Source organism: Equus asinus, chromosome 2, assembly GCF_041296235.1.
Source record: "Equus asinus isolate D_3611 breed Donkey chromosome 2, EquAss-T2T_v2, whole genome shotgun sequence".
Lineage (NCBI taxonomy): Eukaryota > Metazoa > Chordata > Mammalia > Perissodactyla > Equidae > Equus > Equus asinus.
The window spans coordinates 60,018,368-60,040,221 of NC_091791.1; the positions used below are offsets into that span (position 1 = coordinate 60,018,368).

A 21,854-nucleotide genomic window follows, 5' to 3' on the forward strand; every position below is an offset into this window, starting at 1 on the left:
CCCGGGCCCAGGCGGGGCGGGCGGCGGAGCTTGGCCTGCGGCCTCGCGGAGCCCCGAGTCGCAGTGGCCCTGGCGGCCCGGGAGGCGGCGGTGGCGGCGGCGTGGTGGCGACAGTAAGTGCAGGCCGGAGATCGGGCGCGGGCCTGGCCCCTGACCAGCTCTTGAGGCTCCCGGGCGCCCCTGGCTCGCGCTCTCGGCGGCCTCCCGCTCCCGCCCTCCTGGGGCTGCTCCACGGGAGCCGTGGGACCCCAGACCCGGCACCCCTGGCCGGCGCCTCTAGCTGTGTCCCCCTCCACCGTCCCTCTTCTTCCTCCCTGCTCTCCCTCCCTCTCGCTGGGGCTCTACCTTCTTTCTCCCCTCCCCCTGCTCGGGGAGTTCCTGAGACTGGACCTCACCGCCTGGATGTGGGGGGCCTGGGTATGGACAAGTCAGGCCACAGTATACAGAAGCTGCCTGACTCTTGGTCCAAATGGGGGAGCCTGAGACTGGGGTTGTCCGCAACCCCAGGGCCGATTCTGCCTTGGCCTCTGGGTGGTGCCCTGTTTCCCAGCAATGCTTTCCCATAAGTTAGCTTCACCAGCCCCCTACCTGCATTTCACACATGAGGAAATTGAGGCACAGAGGGGAGATTGACAGCCAGAGTCAGGAACCTCCTGGGAACCAGTCTCAGTTCCTGGCCAGAGGACAGTCTGCAGTAGCTTGAGGCCCCACAAGTTTCTCTTCTTTCTGTCCCATGCCCCAGGTCAGCCAGGGAGGGAGCAGGGCCAAGCCAGGCCAGCTCCTGCAGGGGCTTGAGGAGCACACACCAGGCCACAGCCAGCCTGTGCTGGGGACGCTGGGGCTCTTCCTTCCCTTTCTCTTTTTCTTTCTTTTTTAATCCAAAAGCCAGCAGCTAGCTTTTATAAAGAGTAATAAGACTTTGTGCACTCTGCTGCCTTGGCCTGTGACCCAAGCTAGAGAACATTCCTGGCTCCTTCTTCAGAAGCTCTGTCAAGGCTGAATGGTCCTGGACAAATAGACCCCTGGAGCTGAGAATGGGCCCCAGCCCAGTGTGGGCCCGAGCGACCCAGCCGTTGGCCCCTGCACCCACCACCGGACCTGGAGCGTCTGGAAAGAACCACTTGCTGTTTGTGTGTTGTCGTACACAGGTCATAGTAGTATTTACATTTTTAAACACTAATTCAGAAGCTGTGTGTGTGTGTGCATGCACGTGCACGTGTGACCACACCTTCCGGTTGGTCTGTTAGTGCTGGGCTCCCCGGGAGTCAAGGCTGGAAAGAGCTGTGCCCAACCAGGGGAGTTTAAAATAGACTTGCTGACTCGGACGCTCGGGCTGGGGCGTCCGGCAGCCTTGCCTGCCTGCTCCAGACTGCGCACTGCCCCAGCAGGGGAGAATATCCTGGCCGCGCAGAGTCCATTCAGCCAGCAAACGTTGATGAGGGTGCCCTGAGCGCTGCCCTCGCCTACACTCACAGCTCATTGTCCTCGAGGCCTTCAGGGGACATCTGTACTTGGAGCCAGCAGACGTGGGTTCACATTGCCAGCCAGCCTTCTCCCTGGTAAGCCGAGGAGTCTGTTTAGGCTTCACACTGCTTGGCTGTGTAACCTTACTCTTGCCATCTGGTAGCTGTGTGACCTTGGGCAAGTTACTCAACCTTTCTGAGCCTCAGACACTTCATCTATCAAATGGATCTTGGACTGATACCTACTGTATTAGGTGGCTGTCAGGCTCAAATGCTAGGCACAGACCTTGGCATGCGTGAGTACTGGGTTTAATTTTAACTATTGGAATTCTTACTGTTTGAATGTGGGACAAATCGAGCTCCATTAAGCCCTCATTCTTTGCATTTGAAAAAAAGGAGGCAGTCACTCCTGTGCTGCCAAATTCAGAAGAATGCCGTGAGGCTCTCCTGAAATGGTGGATAAGGCTCTGTGCCTGTGTGCCAGGTGTTCCCAACTCCCCAGGGAAGACAGGCCCCACCCCGCCTGGCTTGATGCTCTGGGTGAAGGCTCAGCCACCTGTGTGAGCTGAGATGCCTTTATCGATTGATAGATTCTGTAGGGAGGAAGCTGCTGCAGAAGGGACTACCGTGTCCCATCCTCAGCATTATGGAAATATTTCCCGTTTATCAAGCTGCTGCCACGTCCTGGGTGCTAGATAGAGCAGGGAAGCAGGCTTGCTGTCTCCTAGCCAAATTCAGCAGCCGGCCAGCCAAGTGACGAGCCCAGGATGCCGGGGAAGAGGCTGACGTCTGTTCAACAGCTGCTACCCCGGGCCAGGCCTCGCCAGCCAGTTGCAGTTACATGGCCACTGTAAAAAGGCTTCCCCAGGTTTGCAGATGGGAAATTGAGGCTCCGAGGCATGGTGACTTGCCCAAGGCCGGGTAGGCAATAGTTTGTCTTAGGTGCTACCACAGATTGCCAGTGGCTGTCCCCTGGTGAAATGCGATGGACAGAGCTGGGGACGTGGGCAGGAGCTGCACACCCAGGCTTGGCCGTTTACCTGGCCTGTGACTTTCCACTCTTTGGACCTCTGTTTCCTCACAAACGAGAGAGTGGACTGTCAGAAGTCTCAAACTGCCTGCTCGACGCCGCTCTAGATACCGTGTTTTTTTTTTTTTAATTTGAATGCCTTTATTTTTATTTATAACTTTATTTTTGAATAGGTAATGCATTCATATAGTTCAGAATTCAAAGGCACAGAAGTATGCAGTGAAGTCCCAGAGGATATACAAAATAAGTGTGGGTATTCTCCCCGACCCCTCCCATCCCTGCTTTTTGGCACAAATAGTAGGATGTTCTACGCACTTTCCTGCTCCTCACTTTTCTCACATAAAGTTGAAAAACTTTAGAGAGGCTTCTTTGCCCATTAAGGTCCAATTCCTTTTTTTCTGGCTGCATGGAAATTTGAATGCCTTGAGACCAGGTTTGCCCTTCTGAATTGATTGCCACAGGCCCGACTCTGCTGCATTGCCTTACTCCCAGCCAGCCCCACACTCGCCTGCTGCCTCTGTTGCCCCTGCATGGGGCAGGGAAGGGGGGGTGACCCCTGAGGTCACGTGAAGTTCTGACATCTTGTCTTTCTCCCTGCTCCTTATACCTGAAGCTCTCCGGCCAGGCTTTGGTGACCCTGTCGACCCCAGGGTGGGGGCATAGTCAGCTTTGGAGGATGGGTAAGTCCCCAGCTATGCCCAGCCTCAGCTTCTGATCGCCTACTCTCTCCCTGTTTTTCCATCTTCTCCTATAGTGGCCGTGGTCTCGGAGGATGACTTTCATTACAGTTCAAACTCCACCTACAGAACCGCGAGCAGCTCTCTCCGAGCTGACCAGGAAGCGCTGCTGGAGAAGCTGCTGGACCACCCGCCACCCGGCCTGCAGAGGCCCAAGGACCGCTTCAGTGGTACCTACATCATCTTCTTCAGCTTGGGCATTGGCGGCCTGCTGCCATGGAATTTCTTTGTCACTGCCAAGGAGTACTGGATATTCAAACTCCACAACTGCTCCATCCCGGCCACAAGGGAGAAACCTGAGGACTCGGACATCCTGGTAAGGGCACCTTCCTCCTGAGAGTCAGGGTGCGGGGTGTGGAGCATGCAGCCTCGATGGGGCGAAGGGCAACTTTGCGTGGGTACAGCGTTGCAGGCAGGTTTGCAGTGTGCTGAGACTAGGCATGCGACTTCAGAAGCTATGTGGGGTCTAGTAGAAGACATTCAGCTCTGGCTGAAGACATGCTTTGTGTTGTGTCTGAGACCTCCTGCTTCATGTGGCAGGGGAACATGGAAATGGGGAAGACACAATCCCAGCCTTCAGATTGCTTACTGTTTATCTGGGAAGAAGATGCAAATGATGATTCTATGCAGCTGTAGGATGGTAAACCTAAGAATCCAGAGTGCATGCCTCCAGGGGTTTGAAAGGGTGGCTCCAATAGCATTAAGTTCAGCTATGAGTTACAGAAAATTCCACAAGAGCAGTAGCTAAAACAAGATGGAAGATAGTTTTCTCTCATGTTCAAGTCCAGAGCAGCCAGCCCAGCGCTGATGTGATGATCCATGTTTTCAGAAATCCAGTTGCTGCCTCATGTATAGCTTCTGTGCTCAAGATCACTTCACAGTCCAAGATGGCTATTGGAGTTCCAGCCATTACATCAAATAGGAAGAGAAGGAGAGGCATAACATAAGAACATTCCTGGAAGTAACACACATTGCTTCTGCTTACATCCCATTGGTCAAAACTCAGTCATGTGACCACATGAGCTGCAAAGGAGTCTAGGAAATGTAGTCTTTATCCCAGGGAACATTGTAACCAGCTAAAAGGGGAGGTTGTGTAGTTATGGAAGACAGGAGGAAGTGAAGACTCGAGGGTAAGTAGTCTCATGACCAGGCAGAGATTGCTGTGATTCAGAGCAGGTGGATCAGAAGAATGGGGAGGAGACAGTCCAGGTGGAAAGAAAAGCCTGGCAAAGGCAGGATGGGAGGAAGTTTCAGGTGTATATGAGGAACAGCAAAGCATCCAGTTTTGCTTTATGTAGGGAGCGCGTAAGAGGAAAATAAGACTTGAGGTCATTGCCTGAGCCTTGAAGTCTTGCTCGGGCCTTGAATGCCGAGGTGAGGAGTCTAAAATGTGTTTGGTTGGCAGTGGCACCAAGCGCCCTCCCGCCGCCCTGGGCTGCTCATTTTGTGGGGTGACTTTTCCCTTGGGTGAGGGGAGTGTTAAAGCAAAAATTATTCTGCCACTTGTTAAAACGGTCAGGAAGCTTTACTCAAGACCGCTGCAATAAGGGTGAGAGATCGGGCTCCACTCAAGTACTCGAAGGACAAGTCGGGGTTTACGGCCGAGGAGCAGAGTGCGGGGTCAGTGGATGGACAGTTACTAAGAGGAGCCATTGAGGGGAGGGGATTCTTGCTAAAGGCAGGCCAAGAGCATAGATGCCAAGGGTGGAGGATGAGGAACTGATCAGATATCGAGAGTGATCAGATATCAAGGGTCAGGGGATTCTTGATAAACCGACATAGCAGGATTCTTGCTAAGACTGGGCTGGGTCAAGGTCACGGCCTGGTCTAGAAAAGGGCTCAGAGGTTTGGTTCATCTTTGCCAGGAGCCTCAGTTTCCACAGCTGATCTAGGCCAGAGTCTGCTCTCTCTTGAAAGTTCATGACTGTGGGAAGCGGGGGCATCTCTGAAGGCATGCCAGGCTGAGGGCTTGCTAGCTGCCCCTCTCCTCCCCAGGTGCCCCAGAGGATGAGAAGAGGGTACCCTAGCAGACCCCAGCCACACCCCTCGACTGGCCCGGGAGATGGCTCCCCACTCCTTTCCTGAAAGCACCTTTGAAACCCCTGACCGAACCCCAGGAACCTTCCCATTTTATAGGAGTGAATCTGACACGTTGACTAAGCCATCGTCTGTCTCAATGACTCTACCATGGCCACACATCCGAGTCACCAGGGAGCTTTTAAAAAATCCCAGTCTTGGCCCCCCCAGAGATTCTGATTGACTTGAGCCGAGGTGGGGTGTGCACAGGGGCATTTAAGCCTCCACACCCTCCCCCAGCCCCTTGACTCTGCTAACTGAGGAGCTCTTAGATGCCTCCAGCAGCTGAAGAGGTGCCATGGGAAGGTGGTGTGGCAGTTTAGAGCCTCCTGCTCAAAGTGTGGGCCTGGGACTAGGCCTTGCCTGGGAGCTTATCAGAGATGCAGAGTCCCGGGCCCCACCCCAGCGCAGCCCCGTCAGGGGCTAATGCTAACAAGCACCCAGGTGCCTGAAGGCACAGTGGAGTTGGAGATGATCCGGCGAGGGCATGGGTGCAGCCCTGCCTCTGTTAGTTCTGAGCTCTCTGGCCTCTGTGCTGCCTCGTTTTCCTGGCATGTAACAGGCACATACTACCACCAACTTCTTAGGGTTGTGAGGATTAAGTCAATTAATATGAGTACAGAAAATGCAGAATAGGGTCTGGCACTGCTCTGCGAGTGCTGTGTAAACATCATGGCATTATCATCATTTGGGGGATGGGGCCCCACTTCTGAGCTGTGTGCGGCCCTGGTGTATTTCCAGACTTCTGGCTCAGCTAGTGCTTTATGATCCACTTTTATTTACCAGTGACTCAAGCGTCCCAGCTTTCTGCCCGCCTCAGTAAATCACCCAGCCCACTTGGGCTTCATCCAGAAGATCGTTGTCTGTCTGGGCCAACCCCCAGCCTAGGGCTGCCCCCGGGGCTAGGTTGCACGTGCACCTGTCCTGTCTGCACCTGCCCTGGGAGCAGACTGCCCGCAGCAGGATGGGGAGCACAGGCCTGTCTCTGAGAGCAGGGCCCTCACGCAGTTGACGTCTGCGGTTGCTGCTCTTGCTGCAAGGCGGTCCCTGCCCAGCTGCAGACACTTAGCATTCCAGGCCCTGCTATGATGCTTTATCGCCTCTTTCCAAGTGCTGGCAGGTGCAGATGTAGTACCTGCGGCTGCCCGGAGCTCCTGGCTCTTGGCATCGGAGATGAGAGACCTGTCACCCCTCGATTCATGGGCCAGGTTTGGGAAGCAAGCATGCTGGGGCGTTTCTGCATTTTGTCGGTCATTTTTCTTTGCCTAATTCCTCATTCCTGCCATCCACCTCCCCAGTTCTTTCCCCCTCTCTTCCTGATTTCCCTGCAAGAGATCAGGCTTGGTCTGCTCCGTCACCTGAGGGCCACTTTGGGGAGAGAGGGGGAGAGTCAAATGGGTCTGTCTCCAGCCGCCACCTGCAACTCAATTAGCTGTGGGTCTGGATGTTGTCTTTTTCTCCTCTTTCCTCTTACTATTTCCCAGGGATGGGTACCATCAGATGGGGAGCTTGACTCAGCAGGAATGTTTGCAGACAGACCCCTCAGTTATGTCACTTTCAAGGTCACCTGCCATCCCAGGCTCATTTCCTTCTGCCTGGGACAGTTTTGGGGATGGGTTAGAACGCATCCCGCTCACCTCCCCCCGTCTCTGCCTCTGAATAAGAACTTTGAATAAACCCACCACAGGCCTGTGAGTCCAGAGCCAAAAAAGTGGAGCCTAAACGAGGAAGAATTGATCTGAAACGAAGGTGCAGGGGGACCCATCATGGCCGCCATCTTCTGAGCCCAGCTCTGGGCCTGCCGTGCTGGCAGGCGTGTTGAACTCATTGTTCTTATTAACCCTGTTTTTTCAGACAAAAAGCCAGAGGCTCAGAGAGGTTCAGTAACTTGCCCCAAATCACATAGCTCGGAAAGGCTGTGGAGAATTTCACGGTGAATTTAAGTGGATAAATGATTGCCAAACTGGTCATGCTCGGAGAGTGGTGTAGAGCGGACTGTCCTGGAGACAGGGGCCACCCCACACCCTGACACTGCCAAACACTGTCTTTCTTCCTGTGGAGAGCCCTTCCTCGGTCTGGCCTCCTTTCCCACCCTGGAACCCCAGGTGCCTTAGCTCTATCTCTGGATTCTGGACCAGCTTCCAAGCTGCCAGCTTCCCTGATCCCTTCCTATCTCCTCTCTCCTGCCCCCTCCAGGTCGTCCCTTGGCTCTGGGGCTTGTAAGCCATTCCTGATCCTGTAGGGGACCCCTTGCCCTCCCCTCAGCCTCTCCTGCAGGCCTGTATGGGCTGCCCCTGGGCCAGGGAGCGTAGGCTGTACCTGCCCCACTTTCTGCCCCAAAGAGGACAGTGACTGCACCTTCTCCTGGTCATTCCCTGCCTCAAGGCCTCCACTCCCCCTTCCCGCACATTCTTCCTGTGTGCCTTGGCCTGCCCAGGGCTCTTCTCTGACGGGGGTGTAGGACTTGGCCGGGTCGTGGGTTTGGAACCCACACTCTGACTTGGTGTCAGCAGGGCCAGGACCCAGGACTGGCAATCTGCTGCTGTGTCGTCCATCCCTTGACCAGAGGGGACCCCAACAGCCTGTCCCAGGGAATGGGGAAAGAGGCAGATGCTTCTCTTACTTCTGGGAACCTCCCCTGCTGCCACCCCTCTGAGCCAGGGCTCCTGGTCTGGGTCTCCAGAGGCCACTCTCTCCCCATTGAGTCCTCATCACACCACTCGTGGTGTTGAGTGCTTACGGGGGTGGGGCCCTGCTCTTGGTGGGTGCCCGGCCTGCATTATCTCATTCAACCCCGTAGCACCCCTGTGAGGCGGGAACTGTTATTATCCATGGTGACAATTCCAGTTTCACAGATGAGCATGCCTCCTGCACTAAACTGTTAGTTCTCTGGGGACAACGAATAAAGCTCTCTTACTGTCCATCCCTGTGCGCTCAGCACAGCTAGCGTGGTGCTCAGCACGTAGGAGCACACAATAAATATTTGTTGCGTTAGTTATCGTATGGCTAGGGAGGAAAGCCCCATCACTCCAATGCAAGATAGGGATGGCATGGCTCTGTAAGGGAGAAGAAGAAGATCTGGGGGTCACAGTGTCCAGCACCAAAGGAGTTCTGATCCTTCAGGTGGGTTGGCAGAGACACGATTGGGATTCCTGCTACAGGGAAGGGACCCAGGTTGGCCTAGGGCATCCCCTTATTTACAGCACCTTGGTCCTGGCCCAACCCCTCAGCCCCCTTCTTTAGAAGCAGGAGAGCATGACTTGGGAGCTATTTTTACAACTAAAGGCAGACATCCCAATTCAGGGAGGAAGGATTGAAAGGAACCAGGATGAACTAGTTTTGAGAAGAGGAAAGTGGAGAACAGATTATCAGAGGTCTTGGCAGTGACCTGCTGACTTTAGAAGTTCCTGCCGTGCACCCCGTGCCCGCGCGCCGCGGGGCTTACCATCTTGCTTCATCTGCAGGACGACCTGCTGAGTTAGATACTGTCACCCCCCCATTTCCAGATGGAGAAGTGAGGCCCACAGATTTTAGGCCACTGGCCCAAGGTCATTTGCTAGCAAGTGACAGAACTGAGATTTGGACCAATCTGGAGGCCAACAGAACCATGCTGGTGACCAGCGTGCTCCCTGGCCTGTCCCTCTACCCAGGTGTTTTCGGCTCTGGCCACACACAGAATCGCCTACGGAGCTTTGACCCCCCCACACGCACACACACAAACACACACACAGGATCCACGTGCAGTCTGAGGAGGGCCCTGGGCACAAGCATTTCAGCTCTCCAGGTGAGGCTCCCATGCAGCCACGTGATCCAGGGAAAGGGTGACCCCATGGGGATAGGAGCAGCCATTCTCTGCCTCTCCCAGAGGGCCCATTGCATGGGCTTAGGCCACATCATGAGAGACCTCGGCAAGCCCTCTGGAAGAACTTCCTGCAGTGCCATTGTCAAAGCTGGCAGCGGCAGGGAGCGTTTCCTCGAGGAGCAGCAGAGCAGTCTCCCTGTGGGCAGTCCAAGGATGGCTCTCTTGGCCTAGGCCACCTCGGAGCGGGGCTCCTCACTGGGCCCCTTACAATCTCAGGTGGGTGCTGGGACTTGTCTACCCTAAATGCTTTGGGCTTAATTCCCCGGCATGGCTGGCTGTCCCCCACTCCCTCAGTCCTGCAGCCGCCAGCGATGGCCCTGGGAAGAAGCTTCAGCCCTTCCTCTGGGTAGATACTCCCTTTGGTGGGAGCTGGGGGGCTCCACAGAGGAAGATGGCTGTCCAAGGATGCTCCTGGAAAAGGAGGAGTCAAGGCGACTGGGCCCCGAGGCACACGTCCTCACACCTGGGGTGACACAGCCAGAGCAGTGAAGCTATGGGAACAGAGGCGAGGCACACGCTTCACGGAGGCAGTCCCGGCCTCTGCTCCTTGTGCTGCTGTCGCCATGAGGACAGCCACTGACCCCTCTGGGCTGGATCAGTGAGTGGACTGAGACGTGCTCCAGGAGTTTTAAGAGCCACAGGTAATTTGTTTTTGAAATCCCTGTATCTGGGATAAAGCTGGGTCTGTCTGTCTCATGGGACTGCAGGGTGGCCGGGAGGAGCCCAGATGGCGACAGAAAGATGTCACTCCGCTCCAGCCCTCACAGTACCCTTGCGCCCGGTGTCTCGGTGCCTGGCTCTGTGGCCCTTGGGCCCTCTGTGCTCACAGACCCGCCTGGCAGAGTTTACAGAGCCTCCAGATATCATGGGGAGGGATGTCCCGTATGTACTGCGCACCTCCCACGTGGTGGCTGCTGTGCGAGGACATCGCTGAATCCTAGTAACGGTTGCTGCCTCTACCAAGCCCTTGCCATGTGCTGGCCACTGTGCTGAGGACGCTGGTTCGCTCATTAATTCCACAGTATTCATTAAGCAACCTACTATGTGCCAGAGGCTTTATCTGCATTATCCATTTTGGTCCTTACTACAGCCCTAAGGATAGGTATTATTATACCCATTTTACAGGGAAGGAAACCAAGGCTCAAAAAATGTTGTTTGTTCCCAGGCACAAAGTAAATGACAACGGGGACTCAGACTGGGCCATCTGAACCATGTTGTCCGGCTCTTAACGCTGTGCCCCACGTCAGCATTTTCAAATGTTTCCAGACTTCTTTTGACCACAATGCGCATTTCACCTGGCAACACCTACATGTCTGTAATGGAAACAACCATCTCATAAAGCAGCATCTACACTCTAAAAAACCCTCTGATTGTAGTTTTCCAGGAGGAGCAAGTGATCCTCAGCGCCAATCTTCTAAGTGGCTTATAAGCCACCCAGGCTGAGGATGGGGGAGGGGCAGTTTGCCCTTGGATTTAACCTTGTGTAGGTCCTTGGTGGCCTTGGGGAGCAGCGCTGTGGAGGAGGGGCAGAAGCTGGCCCAGAGGCGGTGAGGGGAGGTTGGAGGAGGGACACTGGGGGCAGCAAACCTGGAGAACTGTGTCTAGGAATTTGGCTTTAAAAAAACTGCCTCCCAGGGGAACGAGGCAGGAGTTGCAGGGGAAGTGTGGTCAACAGTGGTGTGGCTTTTCTGCTTTTAAAACACAAGAGAAATAACAGCTAGTTTGTGTGTTCATATGAATAGTCCAGTAGAGAGGGAGAAGCAGGTGCTGAGGAAGCGGAGGAAGCACAGCTCAGGGAGGTCGGTGAGCAGACGGAGGGCCTGGGCTCAGGTTCACGGGGAGGGGGCGGGGGGGAACACGGAAAAGCACGCAGCTGGTCCATCTCTAGGAATAGGAGAGAAATCAGCCAAAGATGAAAGGAAATACAATTCTGGTCGTGACCCATTAAGTGGATTTCTTATCCTTTCATGGGCTGCAACCTGTAATTTGAAAAACCCTGCTGCACCTGTCTGCCTGACCGCGCAGCCATCCATGAGGATGCATCTTGCCCACATTCTGCAGGAGAGGAAAGTGGAGGCAATAAGTAGCTTGCTGGGGCCTCAGGGCTACAAAGACAAGAGTGGGGGCTGCAACCCACAGGGATTCAAATTGCCATCAGCTTTCCTGGGGTACTAGGCAAGTACCCAGATTCCTAGGCCCCATACTGCTAGTTCCTTCTCCCCAGAGTGGGCCTGGGCACTGTTGCCCGGTGCCTCTGACATGGCCAGCTGGCAGGGAGCAGGTATCCAGGAACCACGCTTCTGTGCCACATGCTGTTCCTTGAGAAGCACGCACTGTTCTGGATATAGGTGGATTGAGATGCTCCTGCAGACCAATCCTAGTGCCACTCAGATCTCTCCAAATGCAAAAGATGCTTGGACTCCATTTGGCAATCCACTCTTTGAGAGAATTCCAAAGAATGGTGCTGAGTGAGTGAGCTTCCTCCTCCCCCATGAGAGTGGATTAAGGCAGGATTTTGCCTGAGCCCTGTCATCCCAGAAAAGGGGGTGGCGGGGACAGTCAGGGCATCAGGCAGGAGGGAGTGGGGCTCTGGGCTTTCTGCCCCAGGGCATGGGTGAGTGTCTGCCTGGCAGAGAGGGCAGGTCGCCACCCCCCCCCCCCCGCCCCGCTGCCCAGTGGCTTAGGCCAGCATGGATGGCTGCTCTAAACCATCTCTAAAAATTAGAACCAAAAGTGAGTCATTTTTTTTTTATTCCCTTGTCCACCCTCTGACTCTAACTGCAGAGCCAGCCAGCGTGCCATTCCTAGTAAATATACCTGTGATGGCTTTTTCTTCTGTTTTTAGCTCTTGCTGCGTCCTGCAGAGGGAGAGAAAAAGCCTGTCTTAAAACGCTGTCAGTCATGCCTTCCGTGGCCTTGAGTTCTCGAATTCTCTTTTTATTTTCTCCCTGCGTGCTGACGGCCCCGTCTCCCCACCTGCGCCGGCTCCCTGGCCCTCCTGGGCTATCGATCGCCCCCCCCCCCCACCCCGCCTTGGATTTTATTTCTTCCTGCACTCGTCCCTAGAATCCAGAGGTGATTTCCTCGACCAATTAGAACATGGCCTGGGCCTTAAGTGCTCCAGTGTCTCCTTAACATGATTGATCATCACAAGTAGCCGGAGAGCAGAGCCCAATCGGAGTCTTTGCCGGGCACCTTCGTTACGGGCATCATCGTCTGGAAGGGGTTTGCATGGCGGCTGGAGCCTGGGGGCCCCTTGCTGGCGTCTGGGGGGTCCTCTGTGTGCGTGTGTATTTGTGTAGCGCATGTGAGTGTGCACGCGTGTGCCCCTGAGGCCTGTCAGCAGCCTGTGGTTCGGCCCACGTGGGTCTCCCAAGAGAAACGCACCCTGCAGCAACGATGGCGTGTGGGATGAGGAAGTGCCGACTGGTCTCCTAAGACTCCCCCTCTGTGGGGCTCTCCTGGGTCTCCTTCTGCAGGGAGCACGCGGAGCACCCCCAGACCACCTCCTCTTTGCCCACATGCCCCAGCGCCCTGGCGGTCAGCCTGGGATGCTGATACACAATGGCCCTCTGGGGGCTGCAGAAGCTGTCCCGGCCACGCCAGCACTGTTGGAGGAGGTGGAGGAGTCTTTCGCAGAGTAGCCCAGGAGGGGGCGTTCGCACGGAGGGCCTGGGCTGCGTGTTTAGGGAGTTTGGAGCGAAGGGAACTAGGGGCCTGGTGGCTGGAGGCAACGAAGCTGAAGAGGTTTTTTTTCTGAGCCTGAGGGAGCCCTGAGTGAGCCTCTTAGCCAGCAGTGAGGGAGAAAGGAAATGCAGGCCAGGAAGGGGGAACTTCACGGAGCAAGTCTGCCCCAAAAAGCTTTCCACTGAGTAGCGCGAGGTGGGAGGCTCACTCAGAAAACCTCGGAGCTTTGCTCATCCTCTGGCAGGGATTCCAAGGAGATGTGAAAAAGGATCGCGGGCTGGGGAGGGCTGCTGAAGAATAAGGTTTCTAGTGACCCCGGGGAGCCCGCCCTGGAGCTGGCCAGAGAGGCCGAGTGTCAGACGGATGTCAGAGCAGCGTGCAAAGGTCTGATGGGGCCCCGTCCCACCTGTGACTGGGTCTGTCTGGCCAGCATCTTTCCTGGTCTTACCTCTCCGATTCTGCCCAGCTTTGTTCTGCCTTTGGGCCCCTGGCCACCCCTTCACACAGGCGGATCTGGGCTTCTGTTTCCCTCACCTGTCTGGCCCCAGGAACAGGCACCAACCCTCCCTCCCTGCCCAGCCAGCCCTCCCAGCTCATCCATGCCCCCGGCCACACACTCATTAGATTTCCTGGACCAGAGCTCCAAACATGGGGCCTTGGAACCCACAGACAGGATGCCAGCTGCACCCCTCATGGGGACACCTGCCCTCTGCTCGCTTCTCGGCCTGCCCAGCAATGACTTTGGTGGATGCCAGGGCGAGGGTGCCTCCCCTACAGCATCCCAGGCTGCAGAACTCGGCTCTCTCTCCCAAGGCAGCAAGTTTGCAATGGCAAACTATTCTTGACTGCAGCCCGCTCGCTGCTGCTAATTTCATGCCCCTGTGATCCAGGTAACGCTTTGCTGCCTCGAGCTGCCGCCCCCCAGGCTCGAATCGCTTTTTCTCGCCCCGCAGGAGCCCAGCTGCCTCTGCCGCCCACTCTTGAGGTGGGGGCTGCGCAGAGCTGCCTCTCCGAAGCCACCGGGCGGCCGGGCGCCGAGTTAGTCTGCTGCAGCTCGTGACTAATTTACCGCACTTATTTCAAAGTGCCCAAATGGCATTTGGAGAGAGGAAGCTTAGCCAGGGTCTGCCAGAGATAAACAGGCTCATTTCGGGGCCTCCCTGCCCGAAGAAACCTCTTTACCTGGACTCTGAGCCCGGAATTAAATTCTTCCAGAAGAGACGCTTAGCACAGAGCCTCTCAGCATGGTGGAGGGAAGAAATGCTCCCCGTCCAAAAATGGGCCTTACATCTGGCCACCTAGCTCTGGTGGGTTTTTAAATTGTGTTTGAGAAGCGTTTCTCCCCATCCTGGTGTTCACAAACTGGGCCAGGGTGTAAGAGATGAAAACGAGTTTCCTCGTCTCCATGGCAAGTGGATCAAGTGCCCCGTGCGGGGGCCGGCAATGGCTCCTCCATGCCTACCTGCCATTGGGCGCCACTGGCCCCTGGCACCTCTGGGCGGGGGTCTTTCCACAGTCTGGGTTATGAGCCCCACCCCCACCAGGCCAGGGGTCTTTGCTGGGGTCTGCACAGTCAGGAGAGAAGCTGGAGGCCTGCCCGGGGCTTCCCAGCTATTGTGTCCTCTGTAACGTGGTCTGTGCTCATCAGCAGACCGTGTCCATCCATTTCGGGTGGCTGACAGAAGAGAGGTCTTTTCTCTTAATCTTTTTGTTTTTTTTTCTTTTTAACACTCTCAGATCCACAGGCCCCAGGGGAATGGACAGTGGGGTTTAAGGAAAAGAGAGAGTTACCAGGCAGAGGGGAGAGAAGTCAGACCTTGCATCATTTTCTGGCTTGGGCAGGTCACCTGCATGTAAGGGCTGGGGCAGAGGGGAGAGGCCACCCTGCTGGAACCTCAGATCCTGTGAGCTGGCCCCTGCTCACTGCTGGGAAGGCATGTGGGCTGCCTGTCCAGCCCCTGGGGCAGCCCGGTGGCGGGCCGCCACCCCAGTGACAGTGTCGGGGCTTGTGGTATGAGGCAGGCGGCTCAGCTGGAGCCACTCTGGGGTTTGTGCAGCAGTGATGACTATCTCCCCCCCGCCAACCCCTGGCCCCATCCCTGCCCTGCCTCAGAAGATCGTGCCGACAGCACTCACCACCGTGCAGCTCATCCCTCTGTAGCCTCAGTTTCTGATCTGTGAAGTGGGAGCAACCTGTCCCTGCCTTGCTCTTACAGGCTGTGTTAGGAGCAAATGGTCTGAGGTCTGTGCAGGCCGCACATAGGCAGTTTTGTTCACATGTCAGTTTCCTGGAACTCTGCAGGGCTTCCATTTCCATGCTTGTGTTACCTGACAGGTGCCAGGAATGACCTTTGATAGTCCTCCTGCCAGACGCCATGTGCTAAGCTCCTCCCCAGCCCCAGGTCATTGCAGAGTGCAGGGGAGGGGCAGGGAGCTCAGCATTTGCTCTTTGTTCCTCAGAACTGGGCCTCACTCCACCTCACACTGGGTCAGAAAGTTCAGAATGGTGGCAGGCGGGGCCGCTCTCTCACTGACACCCCAAGAGGGAGGGGTGTGCCGTGCTGCGTCCCTGCCTCTCTCCCGTGTGTTTGGATTGAATGGACTGCACGGTGCAGGTTTGTCTCAATTCAGCAGATTCCTGTTGATGCTGAGGAAACCCTCAGGGGGTCTGTTCCACCAAATGAACTTGGGTTCCAGTCCTAAGTGGCAAAGAGGCCTCCCTTGGTGCCTTTGCACATGCTGTTCTCTCTCCACCAGCACTCCCACCTCCCCATGTCTGTCTGCAAACTTCCCCCAGCCTTTCAGGATGCGGTCCAAGACGGCCTCCTGTGGGAAGACCGCCCCCCAATACCTTGTGTCCATTGTACTACACCTGTGGGGTTGCACCAGACGACAGCTCCCTGAGGGCGGCAGGCACCCTGTCCTTTCTGTTTTATAGCCCAAACCACCAGCGCCGGGTTGGGCACACAGCAGCTCGCCACATCTTCGTAAGCAGAGGAATGGGCTGAAACAGGAAGAGATGCTGGCCTGATGAACAGTGGCCACCCAGCCGGGCTGAGGGCCATGGGAGTGCCAGCCTGTGGGTCTCCCAGCTGCTGAAGCAGAAAAACCTGCTTGGGGAGGCCTCGTCATCTCATAATCTCCTGGCCTGCTTCATCCACCCACTTCCCGGCCCTGCCTTCTTGCTGAATCACGCTTTGTCTTCCACCTGCAGTTACGTAAGGCCTAAACTGACCCCCAGGACTGCAGGCTTGCTCTGGGCTGTGTAAACAGGGCTACTGTGTTGCACAGCTCTGAGGGCCTCCATTCGTATCATAATCTACAGGACTGGTGCCCCTGGGGTTGTGCAAGGACAGCACAGACTCTGCTGCCATACGAGGTGGCCCAGTGCCATTGCACTGGTATTCTTCTCATTCCTCCACTCCCTGGCCAGCGCCGGCCTTTGGGGTCCTTGGGTTCACCTCTGGAAGTCAAGGCCATGTTCATCAACCATGTGGTAGGGCACCTGGTGGGATAGATAACAACAGAGCCTTTTGAGGGAGCTCTCAGGAATCGGGCCCAAGTGGAGGTGAACTCTGGCATGGTTCTCCCCAAGCATTGCATCCCAGGAAATGCCCTGTGGGATGGAGAGTGCAGATCGCTCTGGAGCGGGCACGACTGCTAACTGCAGTGTGTTTGAGCCAGGATTCAAATGTCGTTCCATTTTCTTGAGTAAAATGGGAGAAGTAAAATTCCATTTGCTTGGAAGCAAATGGGATGGACCCAAGAAGGAAATGCCCACTGCGGGTCTGCAAAGTACATAATCAAGAATTCAGTGTTGGCCTTGCTGTCGAATGTTTCTTAGAAAGGAGCCTGAGGCCACACCTGTGCACATGGTCCGTCAGGGAGTGCGATCCTAGAGAAGTAAGAGTGAGGGAAGAGAGCAAATACAGGCTGCGGGGTCCTGAGCTGCCCACAGCTTTGCGGCAAAACAGCTGGCCGCTCAGGCCCACGAGGTGACTCCAGAGGAGCCACAGGGAGCCGCCACATTTCAGAACCGTAGGTAGGGGAGAGGAAAGGCAGGCAACTTGTCTCTCATCTCATTCCCATCTCCTGCCTCTCCTTGGTCAAAGCCTGCCTCGTGGGGCTTTGCTCCCCCTGCCCTTCAGAGGGTGTCACCCGGTCCGTCCCACAGCCCCCGAAGAGCAGGAGCCTCTGCAACAGAAAGGCTGCCGTATTCAGGAAAACCCTCGTCAGTAGGAACTCAGCTCTCCGAAACACTTATTAATTAGGAATGTATTGCTGTGTAACAAAACAATACAAACTTCGTGGCTTAGAACAGCACATGTTTATTATCTCACAGTATCTGTAGGCCAGGAGTCTGGGCTCGGCTTCACTGGGTCCTCGGCTCCAGTCTCACTTGGCCGCGTCAAGGGGTTAGCCAGCGCTGCGGTCTCTGCGGAGGCTCGACCGGAGAAGCATCACTTCCAGGCTTACTGGGGTTGTTGGCAGAATTCACTTCCTTCCAGTTGTCGGGCTGAGAGCCTCAGGTTCTTGCTGGGTGTTGGTCAGAAACACTCAGCAACTAGGGGTCACCTGTAGTCCTTGCCACGTGGGGTTCCCCAGCATGGCCATTGGCTCCTCCAAACCATCAAGAGAGAAAAATAGTCGAGTGAGACTGGCGCTCCCATCTCGTGTAACATACTCCCGTGATCCTGTACACATGCTCGTGTCGCCTTTGTTATATTCTCTGGGTTAGAAGCAAGTCACAGTCCCATCCACACCGAGCCGAGGGGATCCCACAAGAATGTGAACACGGGAGGCTGGGATCATGGGGGCCACCTGAAGAATCTGCCCACATCACCTCATTTTGCTAGAATTCTACTTACAGGCAAAAGCAGCAAATAAGTAAGAACCGCCACATGTTTATTAGGAATTAAGTTAAAAAAATAAATTCCGTGGGATGTGCTAAGTCAACCTCTGTCACCATCCGCAGCCCCTGATCGGTACCAGTAAAAAGATGGCCCAGGGCAAGTCCATTCTCGCTCCCGCATGCTCGTCGTAAAGCAGAGAAACGGGCTCGGTCAACAGACAGGGAGTCATAGCCTTATTCAGTTGTCAATATTTAAAAAGCTTTCCAACATTAAAGGAACCATTTTCTGCTTAAATATCAACAAACCAGAACATTCAATTACCTAGAAAATCCCCATTCCTAAGACGTCAAGGAACCTGAGCCTGCTCAAAAAAACAAAGACGGAGATTCCTATCCCACACGATGGCCGTTCACAGACAGCCGTGGAATGAGTGGCCCCTGCACAAAGGGAGCCACCTCGGGGCTCAGATTTGCCGCAGTCTTGGCCGCCACACACAGCCATCTCTTCCCTGGGGCTTTTTTCCATTGCTCCCCCCTGGAGCCTTCCTGTGCTCACATAGGCCCAGCCACTGTGTCAAGATGTAATTGACTGAGTGCCTCGGCCGGTCCAGGCTCTACTGAGCCCATCAGGGCAGGAACAATGAGGTGGCACTGCAAAGGAGGCAGGCTATTTCTAAGGCTCATGGTTGATGGACTGCACTAGCTGTGATTATCATTTTAATTGCAGGGCCACCAGGATCTTATATTCAGGGTGCAGATTTCAAAGACACAAAACGCTCTGCAGGCTGAAAAAGGGACAGTGGAGTGGTCTGTGCTTCAGCCTGGATGGAGCCCATTATGACATCTTCCTTTCTTGGCCGCCACAAATCTCCCAGAAAAGAGAGATCTGACCTCTGTCCCAGGGATGACTCAGATCCCCTCCCCTGGACCTTTCCCCAAACCCACTCATTCCAGTTCTGTCAGGTGCTCAGCCCTCCTCGTGCCACCCCCTCCCTGGAACTCCCTTAGAACTCACTGCTCTTACCTCTGATTTGGCAAAAAGGCAGGGAATTCTGGCGTCTCATCCTGTGGTGTTTTGAGATGTTAAAGACGTTCGCCAGCTCTCTTACACTCCCCGTGGGCCGCCCAGTTCCTAAAGGGGGGAGGCATGTCTGAGACTCTGTAGCGACCCCTACAGTCGCCAGGGTTCCTCATACATTGGCGAGTGTTTGCACACATGGTTCTTTGCACTAGGCAGATTTGTAACTCAAAGTATTTCCTCAGTTAAGTTCAACTGCATAAGCTTTCTGGAGTAAAATACTCACAGCTCCTTTTTTATTTTTCAGGGTAAACAATATGATTCATATAAACCCCTTGTATTTGGCGCTCAGTAAGTGCTTCATACACGTGAGCTGTTGTCACGGCTCAGAACCCACCGTCATTGCTGACCTCGGGTTCGTGGGGTGACACACAATGACCAAAGCCAAGAGATGTCAGCTCTTTCTGAGGTTTTGGGTATTTTAAGACAGGTGTGTTGAGGGATAATGTACACACAGTGAAATCCACCCTAATGAGCGGAAGCTCTCTGAGTTTTGAACAACACACACAGTTACCATGCAGCTTATTTAGCTGTAAGTTCCAGCACATTATAATCAGGAGCTCTTCATCCTGTCTGTGGTCTCATGCACTCTGTGTCTGTAATACCCCTAAGCTGCTTCTAGGAAAATGCCCTTTTTCCTAATCTTGGCGTCTAGGAGCCACTTCCCCAAATGGCTTTGGCCTCGGGTAGCTGCTCTATTGAGGGAGCAAATCCGGAGTCAGAACAAAGTTGTCCTGCAAGGATCAGGGCCTGGCGTCTTTCTAAGAGGCCTCACTTGGTTACAACAGTGTGAGATTCTGGTTGGGTCATAACAAAACCCGTTTGGATAACTCTGAAATTTGACAGTGGCTATGAAGGCTGGCAGGGCAAAGTTTTTCTTTATGGATATCGAGTCTTGACCCCATTGAGTCATCCTTGGTGGGATGGAGTATGGGTGGAAACCTGGGCTGCAGAGCATTAGGGACCTCCCTGAGGGCAGGGACAATGTCTTCTCCTTCCGTATGTGCCAGCACTTACCATAGCTCATGTTGGTGTGTGTTTGTTGAGTGACCAAGTGAGTGGTCTTAGGTTGGAGATGGGGCAGGACCATGCTGTCTTTGGGGAGACTTACCCATCACTTGTAGGAATCTGAAGACAGGGGAGAAGCACCACCGAGAGGGCCCTGTCTCTGCTCTCGGGTGGGCCGTGCATCCCCGTGACCTCAGCGGCCTCCTCACTTCTGTGCCTGCAGAACTACTTTGAGAGCTACCTTGCCGTCGCCTCCACTGTGCCGTCCGTGCTGTGCCTCATGGCGAACTTCCTGCTTGTCAACAGGTAAGCCACTGTCCTCCCTCCCGCAGGCCCCACCTCACTCCAGCCTTCCCCACCTGCCTTTCGTCCACGGCTGCTGCTTTTCCACCTGCATAGACGGCAGCCACCAGAGCAGGAGGCGGGCAGCTCAGACTCCTCCGTGAAGACTGGGAGGTCGCCTGGGCCTGCCGGTGGAGTGCCAGTCAGGGAGTGGACTTCCACTGTCCAGCCACACGCTGTGACATCATGTCAGCAGCCAGCAGGAGGCCTGTGGGAGCACGCATCTCCCTCCCTTTTCCCCTCAGGAGCCTGTCTGTCCACAGCTGCCTGGGCTGCAGGCCTTGCAGCCAGGGGACACCATGTGGACGGCAGGGTGGGGCCCAGGGAGTGAGAACTATGGCAGCTGGTCTTCCAGGCATTTCTGAGAGCAGTCGGAAGTTGAGAGCCTGGCATCCCACAGCTCTGGCTCTTGCTATATGGGAGTGGGGACCAAACTGCTCAGTGCTGGGCTGGTAACACTAGCCCACGTGTCGATCACTCAGAGGGGTCCATAGGGAACTTCTGACGCTGTGTTAGTAAGGGCTGGGAGACAGCCTCCTTCTGGATGCGCTGAGGAAGAGGGAATGATTTAGGAGACAGCCAGACAGATTAGCACGGCCCTTTGACCCCGGGGGGGGGACTTTTCCCATCCATTCTCTGTTTGGGTTTGGCAGGGCAACAGCCCTGGCTACTTTGCCTGCATTTCCCCTAAGCTACCACTCAGTGACAATGTTATGATTCAGAAACCGGGGCTTCTCTTGGGTACACCTGCTGAAACGTTGGATCACTGATGGCAAATCTGTTTTACCCACCTCTGCTCAATTTGTAGCGACTGTCTAGATCTCTGGTTGAACACGATTCTAAGGCAGGTCAGGCCCCAGGAGGCGGAGGGTAGGGGGTTTGTGTGTGCTGTGATTGATTAATGATGTCTGCTCTGAGTACAGGAGGAGAGAGGGCAGCACATGGGCCTCATGTGAGCTAAGCCTGAATAGACCAGTCTTTCCAAGCATGCTATGGGCTGTTCCAGTTATCTGCTCTTGTGTAAAAATGATCCCAAAGCATAGTGGCTTACAATGAGAACCATAGTTAGTGTCTCAGGTTCTGGGAGTCAGCAGGCTCGGCTGGCGCTCAGGCTTGGTGTCTCTCCCACAGACAGGTTGCAGACAGCTGGGGCGGGCTGCTGGGCCTCCTCGGCACGTCTCTCTCCATCTCGCTCTCTGATCTCTCCCTGTGGTCTCTCGCATGCTGGCCACCGGTAGTGGGACTTTTCCTCTGTGGCTGAAGAGCAAGTGCTCCAAGAGAGCAGGGCAGAAGCTGCCTGGTCTTTGTACACTAGGCTCTGCAGCCACGTAGTGTCACTTCTGCCACGCTTGACTGGGCGAGGCAGTCACAAGGCCCACCTGGCTTCAAGGGGACATGGTCCCCACCTGTCAACGGAAGGGATGACAAAGAATTTGCCCTCTTCTTAAAACCAAAGTGCAGGTGGAAGAGCGAGGAGGAGGGTGATGCTCCGATGGCCTGAGGGCCCTTCACCTCCTGCCTACCCCTGGCACACAGGGCCGTGTTCAGTGTTCTTGCAGGTGGGGCACAGCCTCCAGAGACCACCCCAGGAGGAGTGAGGGGATGGAGCTGGGGGCAGAGCCAGGTGTTCCCTCAGCACGGCCAGCCCCTGAGGGCAGAGCAGGGTCCCTGGCAGGCACTCGAAAGAGAGGCATGAGGGCAGGTAGGGGCCACAGGAGG

The 21,854-nt window shown here is 55.3% G+C and overlaps 1 protein-coding gene across 10 annotated transcripts in view; it reads left to right on the top strand.

Annotated features, from left to right (window-relative positions):
* Positions 1-21,854, top strand: part of SLC29A3 (solute carrier family 29 member 3) — a 38,452-nt gene continuing 16,598 nt past the window's right edge. The window contains exons 1-5 of one of the 10 annotated variants that reach the window (XM_070489722.1): positions 2-113; positions 954-1,148; positions 2,667-2,742; positions 3,248-3,546; positions 20,017-20,099. In XM_070489722.1, the coding sequence (XP_070345823.1) occupies positions 1,035-1,148; positions 2,667-2,742; positions 3,248-3,546; positions 20,017-20,099 (572 nt within the window). In that variant the 5' untranslated portion in view covers positions 2-113; positions 954-1,034. Of the gene's footprint in view, positions 114-885; positions 1,149-1,419; positions 1,560-2,666; positions 2,743-3,247; positions 3,547-20,016; positions 20,100-21,854 lie in introns of those variants that run through there. The other 9 variants (XM_044756710.2, XM_070489697.1, XM_044756722.2 and 6 more) reach the window with 9 other exon arrangements.